This window comes from Chinchilla lanigera, unplaced genomic scaffold (assembly GCF_000276665.1).
Source record: "Chinchilla lanigera isolate Chin_1 unplaced genomic scaffold, ChiLan1.0 scaffold00182, whole genome shotgun sequence".
In the NCBI taxonomy this organism is placed as follows: domain Eukaryota; kingdom Metazoa; phylum Chordata; class Mammalia; order Rodentia; family Chinchillidae; genus Chinchilla; species Chinchilla lanigera.
The window spans coordinates 522,324-539,374 of NW_004955583.1; the positions used below are offsets into that span (position 1 = coordinate 522,324).

General features: G+C 55.4%; 2 protein-coding genes, 1 long non-coding RNA gene and 1 pseudogene across 3 annotated transcripts in view; 3 read left to right on the top strand and 1 right to left on the bottom strand.

Moving 5' to 3' along the window:
* The window catches only part of LOC102003821 (HLA class I histocompatibility antigen, B-14 alpha chain-like), a 3,973-nt gene extending 1,408 nt beyond the window's left edge, over window positions 1–2,565 (top strand). The window contains 5 exon segments of the mRNA XM_013509777.1: window positions 141–159; window positions 161–408; window positions 1,483–1,758; window positions 1,877–2,002; window positions 2,404–2,565. Of these exon segments, the coding sequence (XP_013365231.1) occupies window positions 141–159; window positions 161–408; window positions 1,483–1,758; window positions 1,877–2,002; window positions 2,404–2,537 (803 nt within the window). The 3' untranslated portion in view covers window positions 2,538–2,565.
* Window positions 2,566–5,535: 2,970 nt separating this feature from the next.
* LOC102015162 lies at window positions 5,536–13,454 on the bottom strand. The gene is made up of 4 exons (XR_265095.2): window positions 12,603–13,454; window positions 9,982–10,966; window positions 8,394–8,487; window positions 5,536–6,781 (listed from the first exon to the last, which is right to left on the bottom strand). It is a non-coding gene; the product is annotated as an uncharacterized LOC102015162 (long non-coding RNA).
* LOC102014844 lies at window positions 7,660–8,395 on the top strand (annotated as a pseudogene).
* A 150-nt stretch (window positions 13,455–13,604) lies between the features above and the next one.
* LOC102015362 (HLA class I histocompatibility antigen, B-42 alpha chain-like) overlaps window positions 13,605–17,051 on the top strand; it is an 18,652-nt gene continuing 15,205 nt past the window's right edge. The window contains exons 1-2 of the mRNA XM_005414306.2: window positions 13,605–13,902; window positions 15,976–16,260. Of these exons, the coding sequence (XP_005414363.1) occupies window positions 13,842–13,902; window positions 15,976–16,260 (346 nt within the window). The 5' untranslated portion in view covers window positions 13,605–13,841. The remainder of the gene's footprint in view (window positions 13,903–15,975; window positions 16,261–17,051) is intronic.

Here is a 17,051-nt window from a genome sequence, read left to right on the forward strand (position 1 = left end):
GGGGCGGGGCTAACAGCGGCTCTGGGTAGTGGTAGGGTAGTAGCTCCGGGCAGGGCGGACTGACAGCTGGGCGGGGCTCCGAGGGCGGCGCTGAGGGGGCAGGGCCTGCCGGGCAGCGCTGACCGCGGGGGCGTGCCCAGGCTCGCACACACTGCAGTGGGTGTGACGTGGGGTCGGACGGGCGCCTCCTCCGCGGGTTCTCGCAGTTCGCCTACGACGGCGCGGATTACATCGCCCTGAACGAGGACCTGAGCTCCTGGACGGCGGTGAGCCTGCCTGCTCAGATCTCCAGACACAAATCGGAGGAGGCGGGAGACACGGAGCAGCAGAGGGCCTACCTGGAGGGCGAGTGCGTGGACTGGCTCCTCAGATACCTGGAGGCCGGCAAGGAGACGCTGCAGCGCGCAGGTACCGGGCCGCAGAGCAGTTCCGCCCCACCCCCGGGCTGGGGCTGCGCCCGCGTCTATGAAGTAGGGCAGCGGTGCCCCCTCTTCAGCACCGGAGACCGGTCTCACGGAAGGCAGTTTTTCCTTGCTGCAGCTGCGAGGGTTGGGTCTCAGGATCAGACTCTGTCCTAAGGATGCACTCTGCGTCCCTCGCGGCGAGGGTTGGGCTGGGCCCCGCTCCTAGGAGAATCTGAGGCTGCAGGCGAGCGCGCGGGAGCGGCTGACTACAGGTGAAGCTCCCCTGCTTCGCTCCCGCCGTTGGCCCGTTCCTAAGAGGCCCTGACCCTACCGGTCCGTGGCCCAGGCTGCCGCTCGGTGGTAGAGGGTTTGGTGAGCATGCGCACGAGGCCCTGGGTGCCATCCCCATCAAAGAAAAAAGGCAGAAAACAGACTGAAGATCAGTTACGAGGTCCTGGCACCCGGAGCTGGGAATCCCTTGGGTTTCCCGATCTTGTGCGGAGGAGTGATCTAAGGGCTGCCTGTCAGGAACGTTTAAGGAATCCCGTCTCTCCAGAGTGACAGGGAAACCTTTCCCATCCACAGTGTTCTCTGCCTCTGACACAGGCTTTGCAAAGCCTGGAGAATTTTGCTGTCAGGAGCTTGTTCTCTGCCCCACACTCGTGTCCTTGGAGGTGGACTGCAGCATTTCTAACTCACCAGTCAGCACCCAGATCAGCAGCAGAACCCTTCTCCCCACCCACCCTCAGAGACGTGGAGCCTCATACCTGGGCTGTCTCACACTGATCCTGGAACTGTTCTTTTCTTTTTTTTTTTTTTTTGCGGTACCAGGGATCAAACTCACGATCTTGCGTTTGCCAGGCAGGCGCTTATGCCACTAAGCTATATCCCCAGCCCTAGATCCTGGACTTTTCAAGGAATGGACAATCCTGGAGGCTGAATCCAGGCTGGAGTCTGGGCTTTGTGCACCGAACCCTGCCTCAGTTGTCCTGTCCATTCTCAGGATGATCATGAAGCATTGCTTGCAAGGCCTGTGGGAAGTAATAGGAGGTTGTGAATGTTCCCTCTCTTTGCTCAGACCCCCCAGAGACACACGTGACCCGCCACCCCATCTCCAAGGAGGAGGTCACCCTGAGGTGCTGGGCCCTGGGCTTCTACCCTGAGGAGATCTCCCTGACCTGGCAGCGAGATGGGCAGGACCTGACCCAGGACATGGAGCTGGTGGAGACCAGGCCTTCAGGGGATGGAACCTTCCAGAAGTGGGCGGCTGTGGTGGTGCCTTCTGGAGAGGAGCAGAATTACATGTGCCGTGTGCAGCACAAGGGGCTGCCTGAGCCCCGCACCCTGAGATGGGGTAAGGGAGGTGGGGGCAGAGGAGCTCTTTCCAAGGAAAGCAGGAATCTTTTCAACCTAAAGTAGCTCAGGGCTGACACCTGGGCATCAGGACCTCTCACCTCCCCTTCCCTTCCCAGAGCCGTCTCCTCAGCCCACCGTCCCAACTGGAGGGGTCACAGCCATAGGAGTCACTGCTGCCGTCCTCAGTCTCCTGGTGGTCACTGCTGCGGTGGCTCTTGTGATGCAGGGGAGAAAGAGGGCAGGTAAGAAGGGGTCAGGGCCTGAGTGTTCAGGTTCAGGCCCCAGGGAGAAGTGCGCCCCCTCATGGTGAACACTGTCCACACACACAGCACCGTACCCAGCCCTGGGCCCTGGGACACTCACTCGGCTGTAAAGCACAAGGGACAGGAAGGACAGAGGGCTGTGGAGATAGGGACCTGATTCCCAGCAGTCAGGGTCAGAGGGGAAGGTCCCTGCTAGGACAGAGCTCCAGGAGGACGGTTGGCCCAGGTCCTGAACTTGTCCTTTCCTCGTGCCTCCTGCTCTTTCCCTGGGTCTGCATCCCAGATCTGGAAACTTCCCTGGGTCCAGGACTAGAAAACTCCTCTAGACCCTCATTACTGTTCCTTCTCCCTGGCCTTTCTCAGCGTGTTTCTCCCCACAGGTGTAAAGGAGAGAACTTACGCCAGCTGTAAGTACAAGGAGGTGGGGTCCCTGAGTCCCTTTGGGTGTGGGTGGCGGGAACCCATAGGGGAGCTCACCTGCCCACGGCTCCTCCTTCAACCACGTCTGTTGTGAGCTCTGACCGTGTCCTGCTTCTGTTCTGCCGCAGCGACAGACCCTCAGCTGTCTCAAAGGGTGAGACTCTGGGGCCTGGCGTGGGAGGGGTGGAGCAGGGGCGCACTCCTGCGTTGTGAGGACTCTGGATTTGGGTATTTATTTCGAGTATGTGGTGGGTTGTTTAGAGTGTGTCATGGTTTGTATAGAAAGTATTCCCCAGAAGATTCACATGTTTAGAGGGGAACTTTTAGAGGGCATTCGGGTCCTGGGTGGTCAGTGGATTCCTCTGCTGGGGAATTCAGTGCAGGCGCTCTGAGGGGTGGGGCTTGGTCTGCAAGGCGTGTCACTGCAGAAGTGACTTACGAGGGTCTCCTCCTGCTCCGCCCTTAGCTCTCCACGTGCTGGATACATAAGTAGCTTTTGCCTGCCTAGCGCCTCCACCACGCCATTCCTGCACTGAAGCCAGCAGACCAAGGACTGCATCCGGTTTAGAGCTCCACGCCTTCACCTCCACACAAAAGCATCCTGCGCTCACAGGCGGGCTTTGGGAGAGACTGGATCAGGCCGTGTGATAGGGATCCGGCCAGTGATTGGGGTTTATTGAGGCAGGATCTTGATATGCAGTTCAGGCTGAACTTGAGCTCACTTTGTAGCCCAGGCTGGTCTCAAACTTGCAATGATCCTCCTGCCGCAGCCTCCTGAGTGCTGGGATTACAGGTGTGCCACCATGCCAAGCTAGTGATTGTTTTTTAAGGTTCTGGGTGTGAGTGATGGATTTCATAAAGAGGGAAGACACATCCTGGGTGTGGGCAACATCAACCAATAGGACTGTAGCCTGGATTGGACAAAAAGGGAAAGAGGGACGGCTCCTTCCCATCTGCCATCCCACGGACTGGCCTCCTCTCCCATGTCCCTCCACCAGGCCGCCCTGCCTTGAATATTCAACCCTCTGTAACCAGTGAACTAAGGTAAATCTTTCTCCCTTCATTCTGCGCTTCCTGTCCACCATGAGCGAGCAGGCTCCCACCACCCAGGCCCTTGTACTCTGCTGCCCAACCATGCAAGGACTGAAATCCCCAAAGTGTAAACCAAAATAAAATTCTCCTTTATTTTTTGTTGTTGTTGTTTGTTTTTGGTACTGGGAATCGAACTCAGGACTTTGTGCTTGCCAGGCAGGCACTTGTGCCGCTGAGCTAGATCCCCAGCCCAAAGTCCTCCCAGAGTAGGTGTCGGGTATTTTGTCCCAGTGATGAGGAAAATGACTAAGCGTCATCACGTAGGGTGACTGACCTGAATGTGTTCATGATTGTTTCCTTCATAGGCTGCCCTATGTGGGGCTCAGTGACACAAAATAGATCCAAGACTTCCCCACACACACCACTGTGACTTTAGGAGCTCCTGGCTTACCTGTCTACAACGGGTATCCGAATAGTAGGTCTCTGCTTGTCTGAGAATATAACGCGAGAATATGAGGAGATGGGCCGCCCTCACTACAGCAGCACTCCTCCCCACACTGCTCTGTATTCTCCTCGGGCCCAGTAGAGGCGAGGCTAGGACAGCTCCATCCCCGCCTTACTTTATGTTGCCCTGAGCTGTCGCTTCCTCTCTCCCTGTGGAAAATAGATGAGTTTGCTTTCCAAATTTTTATTATGAGTGGTAGTTTGGGGTTAATTAAATGAAAGTTCCTAAAACTTGACACAAAAGCAACCCTGAGAACCTTCCAGAATCCGTGTGCTTTCTCGTACTGGATCTGGTGCACGTGGGGCCAGGTGCTGTACGGAGCTGAGCTGCGACGTGGTCACTCATCAGATGGGTCCCCTGCCCTGTCTTTATCTGTGTCTGTGCAGCTGAACCTTGTTCCAACCTGAGATGGCTGCCTGGACATCGTCCTGTCTCGGCACCCTGGGTGACCTCCAGCCCCTGCTGTCTTTGCTGTCGTCATCGCTGTTGTTTCCTGGTTTCCGTGGTGGTTGTACCTGTGCCTGCTCTTGCCAGTGAGCCCTGGTCTTGTTCTCCTGCGCGTCCCCGGACTGGGCCAGCAGCAGGGATCGTTTCCTGGCATTGTCCCACAAGCTCCGAGCACAAAGCCCTGCGCTTGAGAATCCCTGTGAAACTGAGAAATGAATTTTCAGACCTATCAGCACCGGCCCCCTCCTGCCAGTATTTCACAGAAAGGAGCCAGGTTGTAGGGTCCTGCTGAGAGGCAGCTCTCGGGGGTTTCTCATGTGAGACCCCTTCCTGCTGGGTTTCCCCTTCCCTACCACCCTCCCCGCTCCCTGCCCTTGGCACTACTAATTCTACTGCTAGCTTCCATCCAAACTCCTGGGTTGATAAAGCAGAGATGAACTTAGATTTCATTTGATTGCAAAACATCACCCATGAGTTGAGAATCCTCTTTTCTAAAGAAAAAAAATTGTACGCATGTGCTGTGGGGTGCAGAGGGCTGGTATGGAGGGAGGAGGGGGGCAGCTCTTGGGAGGAGAGCGGGGCAGCCTGCGCTCAGTGTGAGCGGCACTGCGCTGCAGCTGCAGGGAGCAGCCTTGGTCGAGACCCCCTTAAAGCAGATGTGACGCAGAGGGAGGTGCTCTGCAGTGGCCATTCGTCCAGCCAGCACTCGGGGCTGGGGTTGCGTGGGAGCAGCACCCGGGCCGTTCTAAGCAGGGCGGATCAAGTGTTCAACTCAGAAGATGGTGCGGGAAGACAGGAAGAGTGGGGGCGTGGGTGAGGAGGGGAGATTTGAAAGATGAAAGAGTTTGTCGTGATATCTGGAAGAAGTTCTTCCGAGGCAGAGGCACCAGGAAGCTGGCCTGGCCTGAGCAGCGTCCTTGAGAGGAGGTCGGCCGACCCAGGAGATCTGGAGGGTGTCGAGGGTCCTCACTCTGGGGGAGGTGGGTTGAGCAAAGACAGGCGTGTGACAACGTCTCCCAAAGGGTTATTCAGGCTGTTGAGCTAAGAACAGAGCTGAAATTGTAAGAAATGCATTCACCTGTCCAGACCCAAAAAACTGGACTCCAGGGCAGCGAGAAGGAGGCTTTAATCCATGCTCTTGCAGGAGCGGCGCCCGAGTGAGCCAGGCGCCCACAGTCGAAGACACGTGCGTCCACCCCTCACTTGCAGGAGCCCCCACCCCCGTGGCCAGCGATCTAGAGCTCAGGTTGTCCCAAGCTATGTATCTGGGCCTGCACCTGTTACTTCCCTGCTTTCCCTTCTTGTAGTTATTTTTAGCCTTTTGGCTCGCAGGACTGTAATTGAGGAAAACTTGGTTAGCAATTATCTCCTACCCCAGAACCTTTTCCCTGGTGTGAGTCTTTCACAGCCTGTGTGTCTCTGTCCCCTAGTTGACCAAGCCAGTCCTGAGAGTAAGGGGTTATTAGAGTGGTTAGCGAAATACAAACCAATCAAAAAATATTTGTATCTCAAACAAGATGGAAAGACCCACGCAGCGGCTGGGATGACTGCAGGGAACCATCCGGCCTTCCGGCTGGGGTGCATCTCCCCTCCTTGGGCTGCGAGCAGGGGCGTGGCGAGCGTGCCTGGATCCCGGTCCATCTGGAGGAGGACAGCAAGTGAGTGTGACCAAGGGGTCAGGAGCTCAGCCAGGACTTGGGGTTGCGCAAGGAGAAAGCCGGAGTTGCTGTGGGCAGAGATGGGAGACCCCGCGAGGGGCATACGCCTCACTGGAGGACAGGTGACTGCTTAACAGGCGTTCGGAGACGCGGAGCCCAGACGTCCGCTTGAAATGCAGTGGAGGTGGCGGCGGGCAGCGCATCGGAGAAGAGTGGAGGAGAAACGGCAGAGCCGCAGAAGTGGAGTTGGGAGGTGACGTGCTGATTTTTTTTTCTTTTTTTGGTACAGGGAATCGAACTCACAACCTCATGCTTGCCAGGCAGGCACGATGCCGTGGAGCTACATCCCCGGCCCAAGAAATATTTTAAAAAACAAAAAAATTGCACAGGAATAAATTGCTCTTTTGGTTTCAGTCATGGATGGAAATTCAGAAACTGAGGGGTCAGTAATACAAAGGTCATTTCAACAAGCCGATGGGGTGGAAGTCGATGCGCAGTGTGGAGGGACAGGAGCCTCGTTCTGTTCCTGCAGGAATTAGCTGGAGTCGCCCGTCTGTGGCTCCCTTGCGTGACCTTCGTGGTAATTTTCAAGGTGATTGCGGAAGGTGGAGCAGAACAAAAGCTTGAGCCGATTACAGAGATTACCAGTCTAGGCAGTACCTGCCTTTCAGAGGCCCCTTGCTTTGCAGACCAGAGCTGATAAAAAGGAAAATGACTGTGTCAACAACGGGTCAAAGATGGGGATTAGTGACAAGCAACGCACGCAGAGCTCTTCCTGCAAAGATGGACCTTGTCGCTGGTTATAAAGGAGTCGCTTGCTTATTAGAAAGCCGTGCTACGGAAGGCCTTCCTGTAGGGAAACCAGGAAACAAAATGGGGACCAGAGCTTCCTCCACCTGCCCATTAACATTTGGAAATGTCAAGTCTCCCGAAGCCAACATCGGGGACGAGTTGGACGTGGCTGTAAACATGCCATAGAAATTCCCAGTAGACAGAGAATAGCAACTGCTGCACGGGTGCTGGGATTGGCCCAAGAATGTTCTGACTGCACAGTTCCACACATGAAAGAAAGGGCACAGGGGGGCTGGGGATTTAGCTCAGCGGCAAAGCGCCTGCCTGGCAAGCGCAAGGTCGTGAGTTCAGTTCCCGGTACCGGAGAAAAACCAAAAAAAAAAAAAAAAAAAAAAAGGGCACAGGTAAGAGGGCTCGGGGCCGCGGCCGGGTCGGTGGAGTATCAGCTGGCTCCGAGGAGCGGCTGCGGTGGGGAGCAGGGCGGCCCGGGGCTCCACACCGCAATGGGAGCGCGCTGGTTCGGAAAGCCGCAGACTACCGGAGCGAGGACTTCTGGGACTGCCTCAGGTCGTCTGCGTGAAGAAGCAGACATCAAGAGGACGATACTGTAGAGAGCCATGGGAAGACATGTAAACAGGAAAAGAGACAAAGATAGACCAAGTGGAGAGAGGCCTGGTCAGAAAAGGAAAAGGAAGGGGCTGGGGATTTAGCTCAGCGGCACAGCGCTTGCCTGGCGAGCACAACGTCATGAGTTCGATTCCCGGTACCGGAGAAAAACAAACAAAAAAAAAAAAAGGAAAAGGAAAATCACTGTGGAGTAACAGAGTTGAAAAATGAAGAGATGCCCAATAAAAGGACAAGTAGGAAAGGAAGTAGCACCTTTGGAGCCCAGTAGCCAGGTGGGGCCTCCCAACTGCTGCCATCAATGACATGAAAAAGTCTCCTGAGATTATCATGGGCGGATGACGTTCCCCCGCTGTTGCTATTCTTTGACATTCATGAGATTTGCCTACAGGTGCGGCCTCAAAACTGGCTTCTGTGTGCACGCCATGCGGCAAATGAAGTCGCCCAGCTTGTTCAAGGAAGTCGGCTGATCACACACAACATGAGTCAGAAGGCATCTGCTTAGCCATGGGAAGAAGCAGCTCTTTAAGGGACAGCACCCCAGCCACTCAGAGTCCATCAGCATAAATAGTCTTGCTAAGGAGAAAAGGCAGAATGCTGTTTTTACTACCCATACCATTTTTACAGGAATAGCCAAGAGTCCCTGAACTAACTCTCTGCTGCCTTATAGTACTGAATATTTTATTTCTCTTCATAAAGAGCAGCTCAAAATATGCAACTAATTTAATAATTTCTGATGATGGCTTTATCTCCAGTAATATGTATATTATCTATTATTAGTGAAAAACTAAAGAGTGCCCTTCCCTCCACCTGTCCGCCTGAAGGTGGGGAGCAGGTTCTCACCTACAGAGAATTAGGGGACCTTTAGGGTCACATTTTTTCTTGGTATTACCTCTTAGGACGAGGTAAATGTTGGAAATCCTTTGGGAACCGGCTTCTCCGAGAGTGGTTGGTGGACTGGCAGCATCAGTTTCATCCGGAACCTTCTGTGGGTGAATTTCAAGGCCAGATGAGATGGTACAATCAGCATCTGCATTTGGAGAGCTGCCCAGATAATTTGTCTACATCCTAGTTTCGGAAGTGCTGCTTTAGGACCCTCTGTCTCTCAGTGTGACCTTGACACACCTGGAGCTTCTTTTAAAAGGCAGACTCTCAAGCTGCACGCAGAGGTACGGCCCCTGAGTCACTGGGGTGGAAGCAGGAGGCTGCCTTCCCAGCAGGTGTACCCCGGGCTCCTGCACATTTGCACTGAACAGCTGCTTAGGAGGTTGAGGCCGGAGAGGGGAGGCTAGGAACTGCGACGTTTGCCATGCCTCCTGCAGGGCAGCAGTGGGGCAGAGCCAGCCGACTGTGGAGAACACAGACCTCTTTTTTTTTTTTTTTTTTTTTTTTTTTTTTTGAGACAAGGTCTCAGTATGCAGTTCCGGCTGGCCTTGAGCTCACTTTGTAGCCCAGGCTGGTCTCAAACTCGCAACGATCCTCCTGCCTCAGCCTCCTGAGTGCTGGGATTACAGGCGTGCACCACCACCCCCGGCTCACACAGACCTCTTGCCATGGCAAAATGACAAGACTCCAGTGACGGAACTTCTATATCCAGCCCCTTGCTGATGGTTATTCAAGGGCCGGAGCTACAGGCACTAACAGTTAAAGTCTGTGGTTCAGGTTCTCAGGGTGACAGAGACAGCGGTACCTCCGCTCCACAGAGGCAAAAGAACGGGACCTTTTTCCCTGTAAAAGAACCCTGAAAAGTGAAAACAGTGGCATTCTCAGAGACCAGGATTTTCAGCAGGGATCCACGCCAGGGCCACGCCTGCTGCTGAAGAGACGGAGAGTGACAACTCCACGGACCTGAAGCCAGAAACCCAGATCTGGCCCTGCCGGGACCTGGGACAAATCACTTCAGCAATTCAACGTCTCTCTCACATGCAGAATGTAAGAAAGGAATGATTCTGTCCCAACAACCCCCCAAGTCTTCACTTTTTCCATCAACTTTAAAGTTTAAGTCCAGGGGCTGGGGATTTAGCTCAGTGGCCAAAGCGCCTGCCTGGCAAGTGCAAGGTCATGAGTTCGGTTCCCGGCACCGGAGAAAAACCAAAAAAATAAAAAATAAAAAAAAAAAAGTTTAAGTCCAGAGTTCCTGGTGAACTTCTACATCGATGTAAATGAGGAAGATGGTTCATTCTCGGAGGCTTCCCCTCCAGCTCGGCCCGCAAAGGCTAACTTGTTGGTGTGTTTCTGAGGCAGGCGAAGGATAAACACTGCCTTCCCAGAGGGAGAATTGAGAAGGAAGTTGGTAAATGGTCCCAGGAAGTCCCAAACTAAACAGAGCAAACACCTGCACTCTTGACAGCTCCAGAACGATCTTTGACCTGACCTCTCGCTTCTGGACGTGCTGCCTCCATGGCCTGGGTCCCCCCACCCCCAGACTAGGTGGGGTGCAGCCCACACTGCTGCCCCGGAATGGAATCTCATGCCTGTACCTGTGGCTGTGGGAGTTCCCCGGCCAAACGTTTCAGATGCGACAAGAAGCCGCCCGGCCCTGAGATGTCTGTCACAGCCAAGAAGCCTCCGATAACACAGAGCAGAGGAGACTGCTTCGGAGGCCTGGAGGGAAACTGAAGTAAAAGTTAGACTTGGGATAAAAGAAAAACGGAAATCATTTTGCCTTCTCTCTCTGTCTCACTGAGCAGTTGTCAGTTGTTCCCTCACACTGTAATGGGAAATAAAATGTCACAGAAAATTTTAAAACTACAGCTTCATAATTGGGCCATCAGACTCAGCCGGCCTTGACTACACAGCTGCAACTCAAGAGATAATCGGACTCCCTCTATCCGCCAGCTGCAGTTAGCCCCCACATGTCCCGTTTCCAGAGCCTGTTTCAGGGACTATCTGCCCAGGGCAGGCCAGCTCTGTCAAGGTCACACCAGATCTTCCCTGCTTGCCTGGACCCTGACTTCCCCCAGATCTTCCTGCCTCATGATAAACGACCTCTTCCAATTAAACCTGCCCAGCACATCTGCCTGACAACGTATGGTTACATATATGTAGCCAATTATAAACTAACCCGTAGGGACTCTGTACTTTCTGCTTAGGAAATGTACAAAATAAGTTGCTAGTTCACCCTGAGGCAGGACTGATGGTTTGGACCAAGCTCCCATCAGCCTGCCGGTGTCAATAAAATTGCCTTCCAACTCCTTGGTGCAGAGCTTTTCCCATCCGGTTGGATACAGATTCTGCAGCAACACCTCTGTGTATTCTCCCATCTCCTGGGGTCCAGCCTGCAGATATGGGGTTAAGACTGACATTCGTTCTTTTCCATCCTTTTCCTCCTTGCAAAATCAACACGGAGAAAATTCAGCCTGAGCATTCTTGCAGAGGAGGGAGAAGAGAGCAGGACAGAAAGCCTGGGTGCGGAGTCCTCTTGTCTTCTGCAACCGGAAGTGTGTGGCCTGGAGATCAGTTAGACTGCAGAAGAGAAAAAGCAAGAGTTTCACCCACCCAGCGCCCTCCCCGCAGCTGACACTGCTCTGTTCTCCTCTCCTCAGCTAAGGAGCTGCCATGGTGGTGTCAGCCCTGCAGCCCCTCCTCCTCAGCTCTGCCAGACAGAGAGCAGGGTGGAAGAGGGGCGGCCGGCAGGACCCTGCGGAAGTGCAGGAGCTCTGCGGGGGGGGGGGGGGGGGGGGGGGCGGGGGGGGGGTGCGGGGGGGGGGGGGGGGGGGGGGGGGGGGGAGACACGACGACGACTACTAAGTAGGCGGGGGCTGCAGCAGCGCACTGGGGATCCCAGCACCCGAGACTGAGGCAGGAGGATTGAGCTCAGCCTGGGCTGCCTAGTGAGATGGGGGGAAAGTCTAGTTGTCAGGCCCTCCCACCACCCAGCCTTGTCCCCCCGTGGGCGTGGGCACGTGGACAGTCAGCAGGGCGAGGCTCGGATGTGGGGTCAAAGAAGACCTGTGGGGACACCGGAAAATGAGCAGCAGCAGGAAATGTGCCGCGGGAGTGTTCGTGCCTCTGGCGCCCACACACCTGGTCAAGAGTCCCAGGTCCCGGCTAGGAGCACCCAGGGTTGTGCAGGCGCAGCTGGGCGACCCTCCTTGAAGGAGGAGCAGTTGTCCCCATTGTGCCTGAGCCTGACCCTATTTCCATGTACTGACATGTGCAGAGCTGGCCGGGACTTTTCCTTATCCCTTCAGTTGGCTTTAAGCAATGCATGTCCATGCAGCCCGGGTGCTCATGTGCAGTCCTTGAAGCAGAGTCGACAGTGTTTCCCCGACCTCTCCTGTCCCCGTGTGTGAGCCGGGAGGAGAGGGATGAAGAGCCAGGGCTCCACACTATGGGCTGGGATTGAGTCTGGAGATAGACTACGGCTTCCTGGGGCTTGCAAGTTTACACATCAGAGCTGAAGCACTGACCACAAAACATGACATACCTCAGTTGTGTTTTGCAGATTACTCCTTCTGCATATCCTTCTCTGCATATTGCAGAGGTGATTCCAGGCCTCCCACCTAGCCCGGCTCACAGCACTCCCACCCTTCCCATGGTTCTCACAGTCACTCATCCTCAAGCCCCTCCCTTCTTCAGTAATTAATAAAACCTGGGTTTGGCCCTGGGTCAAGGCCTTTGTTCCACATGGCCATCACCATGCTGGACTCAGGGCCACCTGTCTCCCCATAACTGCAAATATGCCTGAGAGTCTTTATTCTTACCATGGGTTGCACTGGAAATGATACACTGGAATTAACTCACTAGAATTCCATAATTTTAAATGGGACCGGGAAAGACTGTCTATACAGGGTAATAAATATGCACTGGAGCCAGTTATGCTGACACACACCTGTAAACCCAGCACTCCGGAGGAATAGGCAGGAGGATTGCCATGAGTTTGAGGCCAGCCTGGGCTACAAAGTGAGTTCTAGGCCAGACTGAACTACACAGCAAGACACTGTCTCAAAAAAAATAAAAATAAATATGCACGGAGCTCCAGATTAAACACAGGGCGAGGCTCGGATGTGGGGTCAAAGAAGACCTGTGGGGACACCGGAAAATGAGCAGCAGCAGGAAATGTGCCGCGGGAGTGTTCGTGCCTCTGGCGCCCACACACCTGGTCATGAGTCCCGGGTCCCGGCTAGGAGCACCCAGGGCGATAAATACGCGCTGAGTGGGGCTCAGAGGAACAAAGTGACCTCAGCAGATGGGTGGAGCTGTTTTCCTAAGTTTCGATTTCTCTGAAATGAGGGCCCTTCCAGGAGGGCGGTCAGTGGCTGGTGCAGTTTTTCCTCCCATTCCGGATTCCTAACATAACAGAAAGGCTTCGGTCTTTTAAGGAGCAGCTTCCTGGGCCGGGCTGCCTTGTAGTTCTGGGAGACCCCGCTGGGTACGGGTACCGGGTTCAAGCCTTGAGCCAATGCGGTTTTGGGTAAACTGAGGCCAGCAGATGAGAAAGAACAGCTGGAAGCGGCCCCGGGCTGGGAGCGGTGGTCCTGTCGCACAGGCTGGGACGACCCCATAGCTCAGGGCAGGAGGGCTGCGTTCCCCATGCGCTTCCCTTCCGCTCTGCCGGCCTCTCTCGGGTTCCAGGACTGCCCAGGGAGTCTCCCACGAGCTGGCCGCGGACACTCGCAACTCCTTTGTCCCCACAGCCCTCCTGCTCACCCGGCAAAGTCAAAGCCGTGGCAGGGAGGAGCCCCACACTGCTTCAAGCTGAGTGCGGCCGGCACGGGGGTCTTTGTTGAGCTCGCAGGCTGACTTTGAGACCTAAGGTGGGTGGTGAACTCCACATAGGCTCCCTGTAAGGTGCAGGCGTTGGCCTAAGGGCCATCACTGAGAACCACGGGCTTCTGGAAGAGTAATCGTTAGTAGCCATTTCTACCAAGAAGAGTTTGCAGGCTGGCCCGAATAGTATCCTTTGGGAGGGTCACAATCAGGCCCTTCTGCGTTAAGAGCCCTTCCTCGCCGCCCGGGGCCTGACTTGGGGGACCTTCGCCCCGCCTCTCCGGGCCCTGCCCGCGGCTTCTCTTCGGTGATTGGTTGGACTTGAAAGAAAACAGGACGGAAGCTCCACAGTTTAGAAACCAACGTTTTCCATTTTGCTTGAGAAGTGGTTGCTGCCCCAGCTGCAGCCGTCCTTTGTGGTCGGGTGAGGATTCCACCGGGGCCGAGGCAGGAGGGCTTCTCGCTGCCCTGACCCAGCGGGCCGTGCAGACTGCCGGACCGTCTGCAGCGAGCCTGGAGACTGCCCGGCCGTCCGCTCCGCCTCTCGGGGCCTGCCGCCCGAAAGCGCCTCCCGCAGCAGGACCGGTCGGGAGCCAGCGCCACGGTCGCCCGCGGACCTCCCCGAGCCATGCTGTGGGCCTGGGTCCTCTGGCTCCAGCTGCTGAGCTTCCCGCGGGAGAGCGGCGCCCGTGAGTGGGCGGGGCGAGGGGCGGGGCGGGAGTGGGTGGGCGGGGCGAGTGGAAGGAAGGGGTGGGGCAGGGAACCCCAGGAACAGAGGGAGACCTGGGATCTTCGGAGCGGGGGGTGCGGAGGGGCAGAATCAGACAGGTGACGGACGAGGCCGGCGCTCTGAGGCGGAGGCAGGAAAATGTCCTGCTGTACTGCGCTGTGCAGATAATAAAAGCTTTTGTTTCCAAGGGAAATAAAAAAGATGGGATAATAAGATAATTTTTTTGTTTTGTTATGTTTTTTTCCGGTACCGGGAATCGAACTCACAACATTGCGCTTGCCAGGCAGGCGCTGTGCCCCTGAGCTAAATCCCCAGCCCCAATAATTTAAATGACAGTTTTACCCTTGCAAAATTATGAATTGCAGTTTTTTCAACTGACAGCTGTGTGACTGCCAGGTTGTTTTTGAGCACTGGCCCCTGATGTGGCCGGAGGGCAGAGCTGAGAGCGGCTACACACACACACACACACACACACACACACACACACACACACGGGTGCCTGGAATGGACCCACTAAGACCACTCAGGCGGGAAGTCACACCTGCTGATAAGAAGTCTCTTCTCAGGGGCTGGGGATTTAGCTCAGCGGCAAAAGCGCCTGCCTGGCAAGCGCAAGGTCGTGAGTTCGGCTCCCGGTACCGGAGAAACCCCCCCCCCTCCAAAAAAAGAAGTCTCTTCTCTCCTCAGCCGCTATGCTCTTCTCCTCTGTGCAAACTGCAAGACACTCTGCCCCAAGCCTGGGGGCCGCTTATGCGGTGGCCAGGCTGAAGCTGCTGCACCATGATCCCAGCGGGCATGAGCGCTGCGCCTGACCTTTGCTCGGGATGGGGTGGCGGTGGCCTTTGCTCACTCGGGATTGCTCAGGAGGGCAAGGGCAGGCTCTGAGGCGGGGACTCATTGCACCATTCACATTTTTGTGGTTTTGGTACCGGGATTTGAACTCAGGACCTGTGCTTGCCAGGCAGGCCCTGTGCCTCTGAGCACTTTAGCTTCAGGAGCTCGCCTTTTGTCAGAGACAGGTTTCCAGTTAAGTCTTGCTGCTGTGCTCAGTAAAAGGTCCACCTCAGTGTCACAAGTGAGCTAAAGTAAGAAAGAACACAAAAGTAGAGTCCGGGAAGCCCTGTGTCATCACTCTCTGGAAACAGGAGAGATTCTGTGCCAGCCGGACTGGTCTAATGAGGCTGTTAACTGGCACAGTGGGTGGCAGTTCTGTTTTGTTTTTTTCCTGTCTTTTTGAGACAGGGTCTTGCTATGCAGTTCAGGCTGAACTTGAGCTCACTTTGTAGCCCAGGCTGGTCTCGAACTCGCAGCGATCCTCCTGCCTCAGCCTCCCGAGTGCTGGGATTACAGGAGTGCACCACCACGCCTAGCTGTTGCGTGTAATTTATGTTTCCAGCATCTGTGTGAGGCACGTGGATCATCCATGCAGCTGGGTCTTTCTCTCACTGAGGTCCCCATGTGTAGGTGCATATCACCGGAACGGTGTAGCGGGATTAGAAAAGAAAACAGACTGTGCTGGGAGTGGAGAAGCAGCTGCGGGCGTGGCTGGAGGCCCACTCCGGGACTTAGCTCCAGTTCACATCCTGAGGATGTTTCCGAATCTTCAGACCCCTCTAGTTCTCGAGCCTTGCTCAGCAACTTCCGGGAGCTGGGGATACGGCCCAGCGGCGCAGCACCTGCCTGGCAAGGGCAAGATCCTGAGTCTGAAAAAGAACAAAAACAAAACAAAACAAAACAAAAAAAAAGAGTCTGAGTTTGATTCTGGGTACCAAAAAAAAATAGAACTTCCTACAAATTTCACTGAGGCCTGGCGTCAGTATTTCCTCGATGACTGAGTTCCCTCCATGCATGCCGTGTGGAGTTTGATGTCACGCGTGCAAGTGGCTTTTTCCACACCTGGTCTGTGTTGTACGGTGTGCCGCTCCTCTGTGAAGCGCGTGCACACACACACACACACACACCGCACGCCCTGGAGGTCGCGTCCTCCTCGGTAAACACTGCAGCTCACGGTGCGTCCATGGCTCTGTCGCAGGGTCCCACTCTCTCCAGTATTTCTACTCAGCCGTCTCTGAGTCAGGCCCCGGAGTGCCCAGATTTTCTGCCCATGGCTTCCTGGACGACAAGCCCTTCATCCGCTACAACAGTGAACTCATGAAGGCGGAGCCTTGCGTGCCCTGGCTGAAAGAACAGAAGGCCTACTTTGATGATGAGACCAACATCTTCGCCAACCGGATGAAGATTTTCCAGATAAGTCTGAGAAACGTGCAGAATTACTACAACAGCACCAGCAACTCAGAGCACCCACAAACGCCCGCAGGTTTGTGCCCCTGAGCAAGCAGGGGGAGCCCAGAGGCGGGAGGTCCTCCAAGGACCGTGACCAGTTGTCACTCGGGAAGTAGTGCTGCCCAGTCTGTTCACGGCGTCAGGATCTGCGGGACTGGGTCCTTCTATACTGCCAGACTTGCTGGGTGGCACATTGATCCCTCACTTGTGTCCATCGTTCCTGGACGCAGAGACCCAGAATAGCATAGCCAGGTGTTTATCCTCGAAGCTCTCAGTGACGGGGGTGGGGGGCACACTGGGGACACCTTGCTGGATCCACAGGCCTCCTGAGAGGGGTCAGAGGCCAGCACACCTGCCTCCGTCAGAGGAGAAGCTGAGAAGCAGTTTACTGGAGAGATGAGGGACTGAGTGGTCAGGAAGGGGCTCTGCGGGGCCCGAGGGATGTGGACGTGGTGGGGTGTGAGGAGAGGAGGAAGTACAGCTGGAGGCTGAGTGAGGCAGGTGGGCTGGACTGGGGCTTAGTAATTGTGGGAAACTTCTCCTGCCTGCCTGGTGCTATGGGAACCGTGAACAGTAAGTGTGAGATGAAGGCTAGAGGGGGCTGCTCCGCTTTTCACCAGCTGATCCTCAGAAGCCAGTACTCAGGGAGTGCGTCACGCCATCATACAGACAGCCGCAGGGTCCCAGCCTGCCAGGCCACGGTGTGCAAGGGGTGGGGACAGTAGAGTGGGGGTAGGTGTCAGTGTGGGCGCAGACTCCTGCACCTGGGGACCGTAGACCCCGCAGCACGTGGTTAGTCCAAGCTCTGCCAAACTCAGTTTTTTT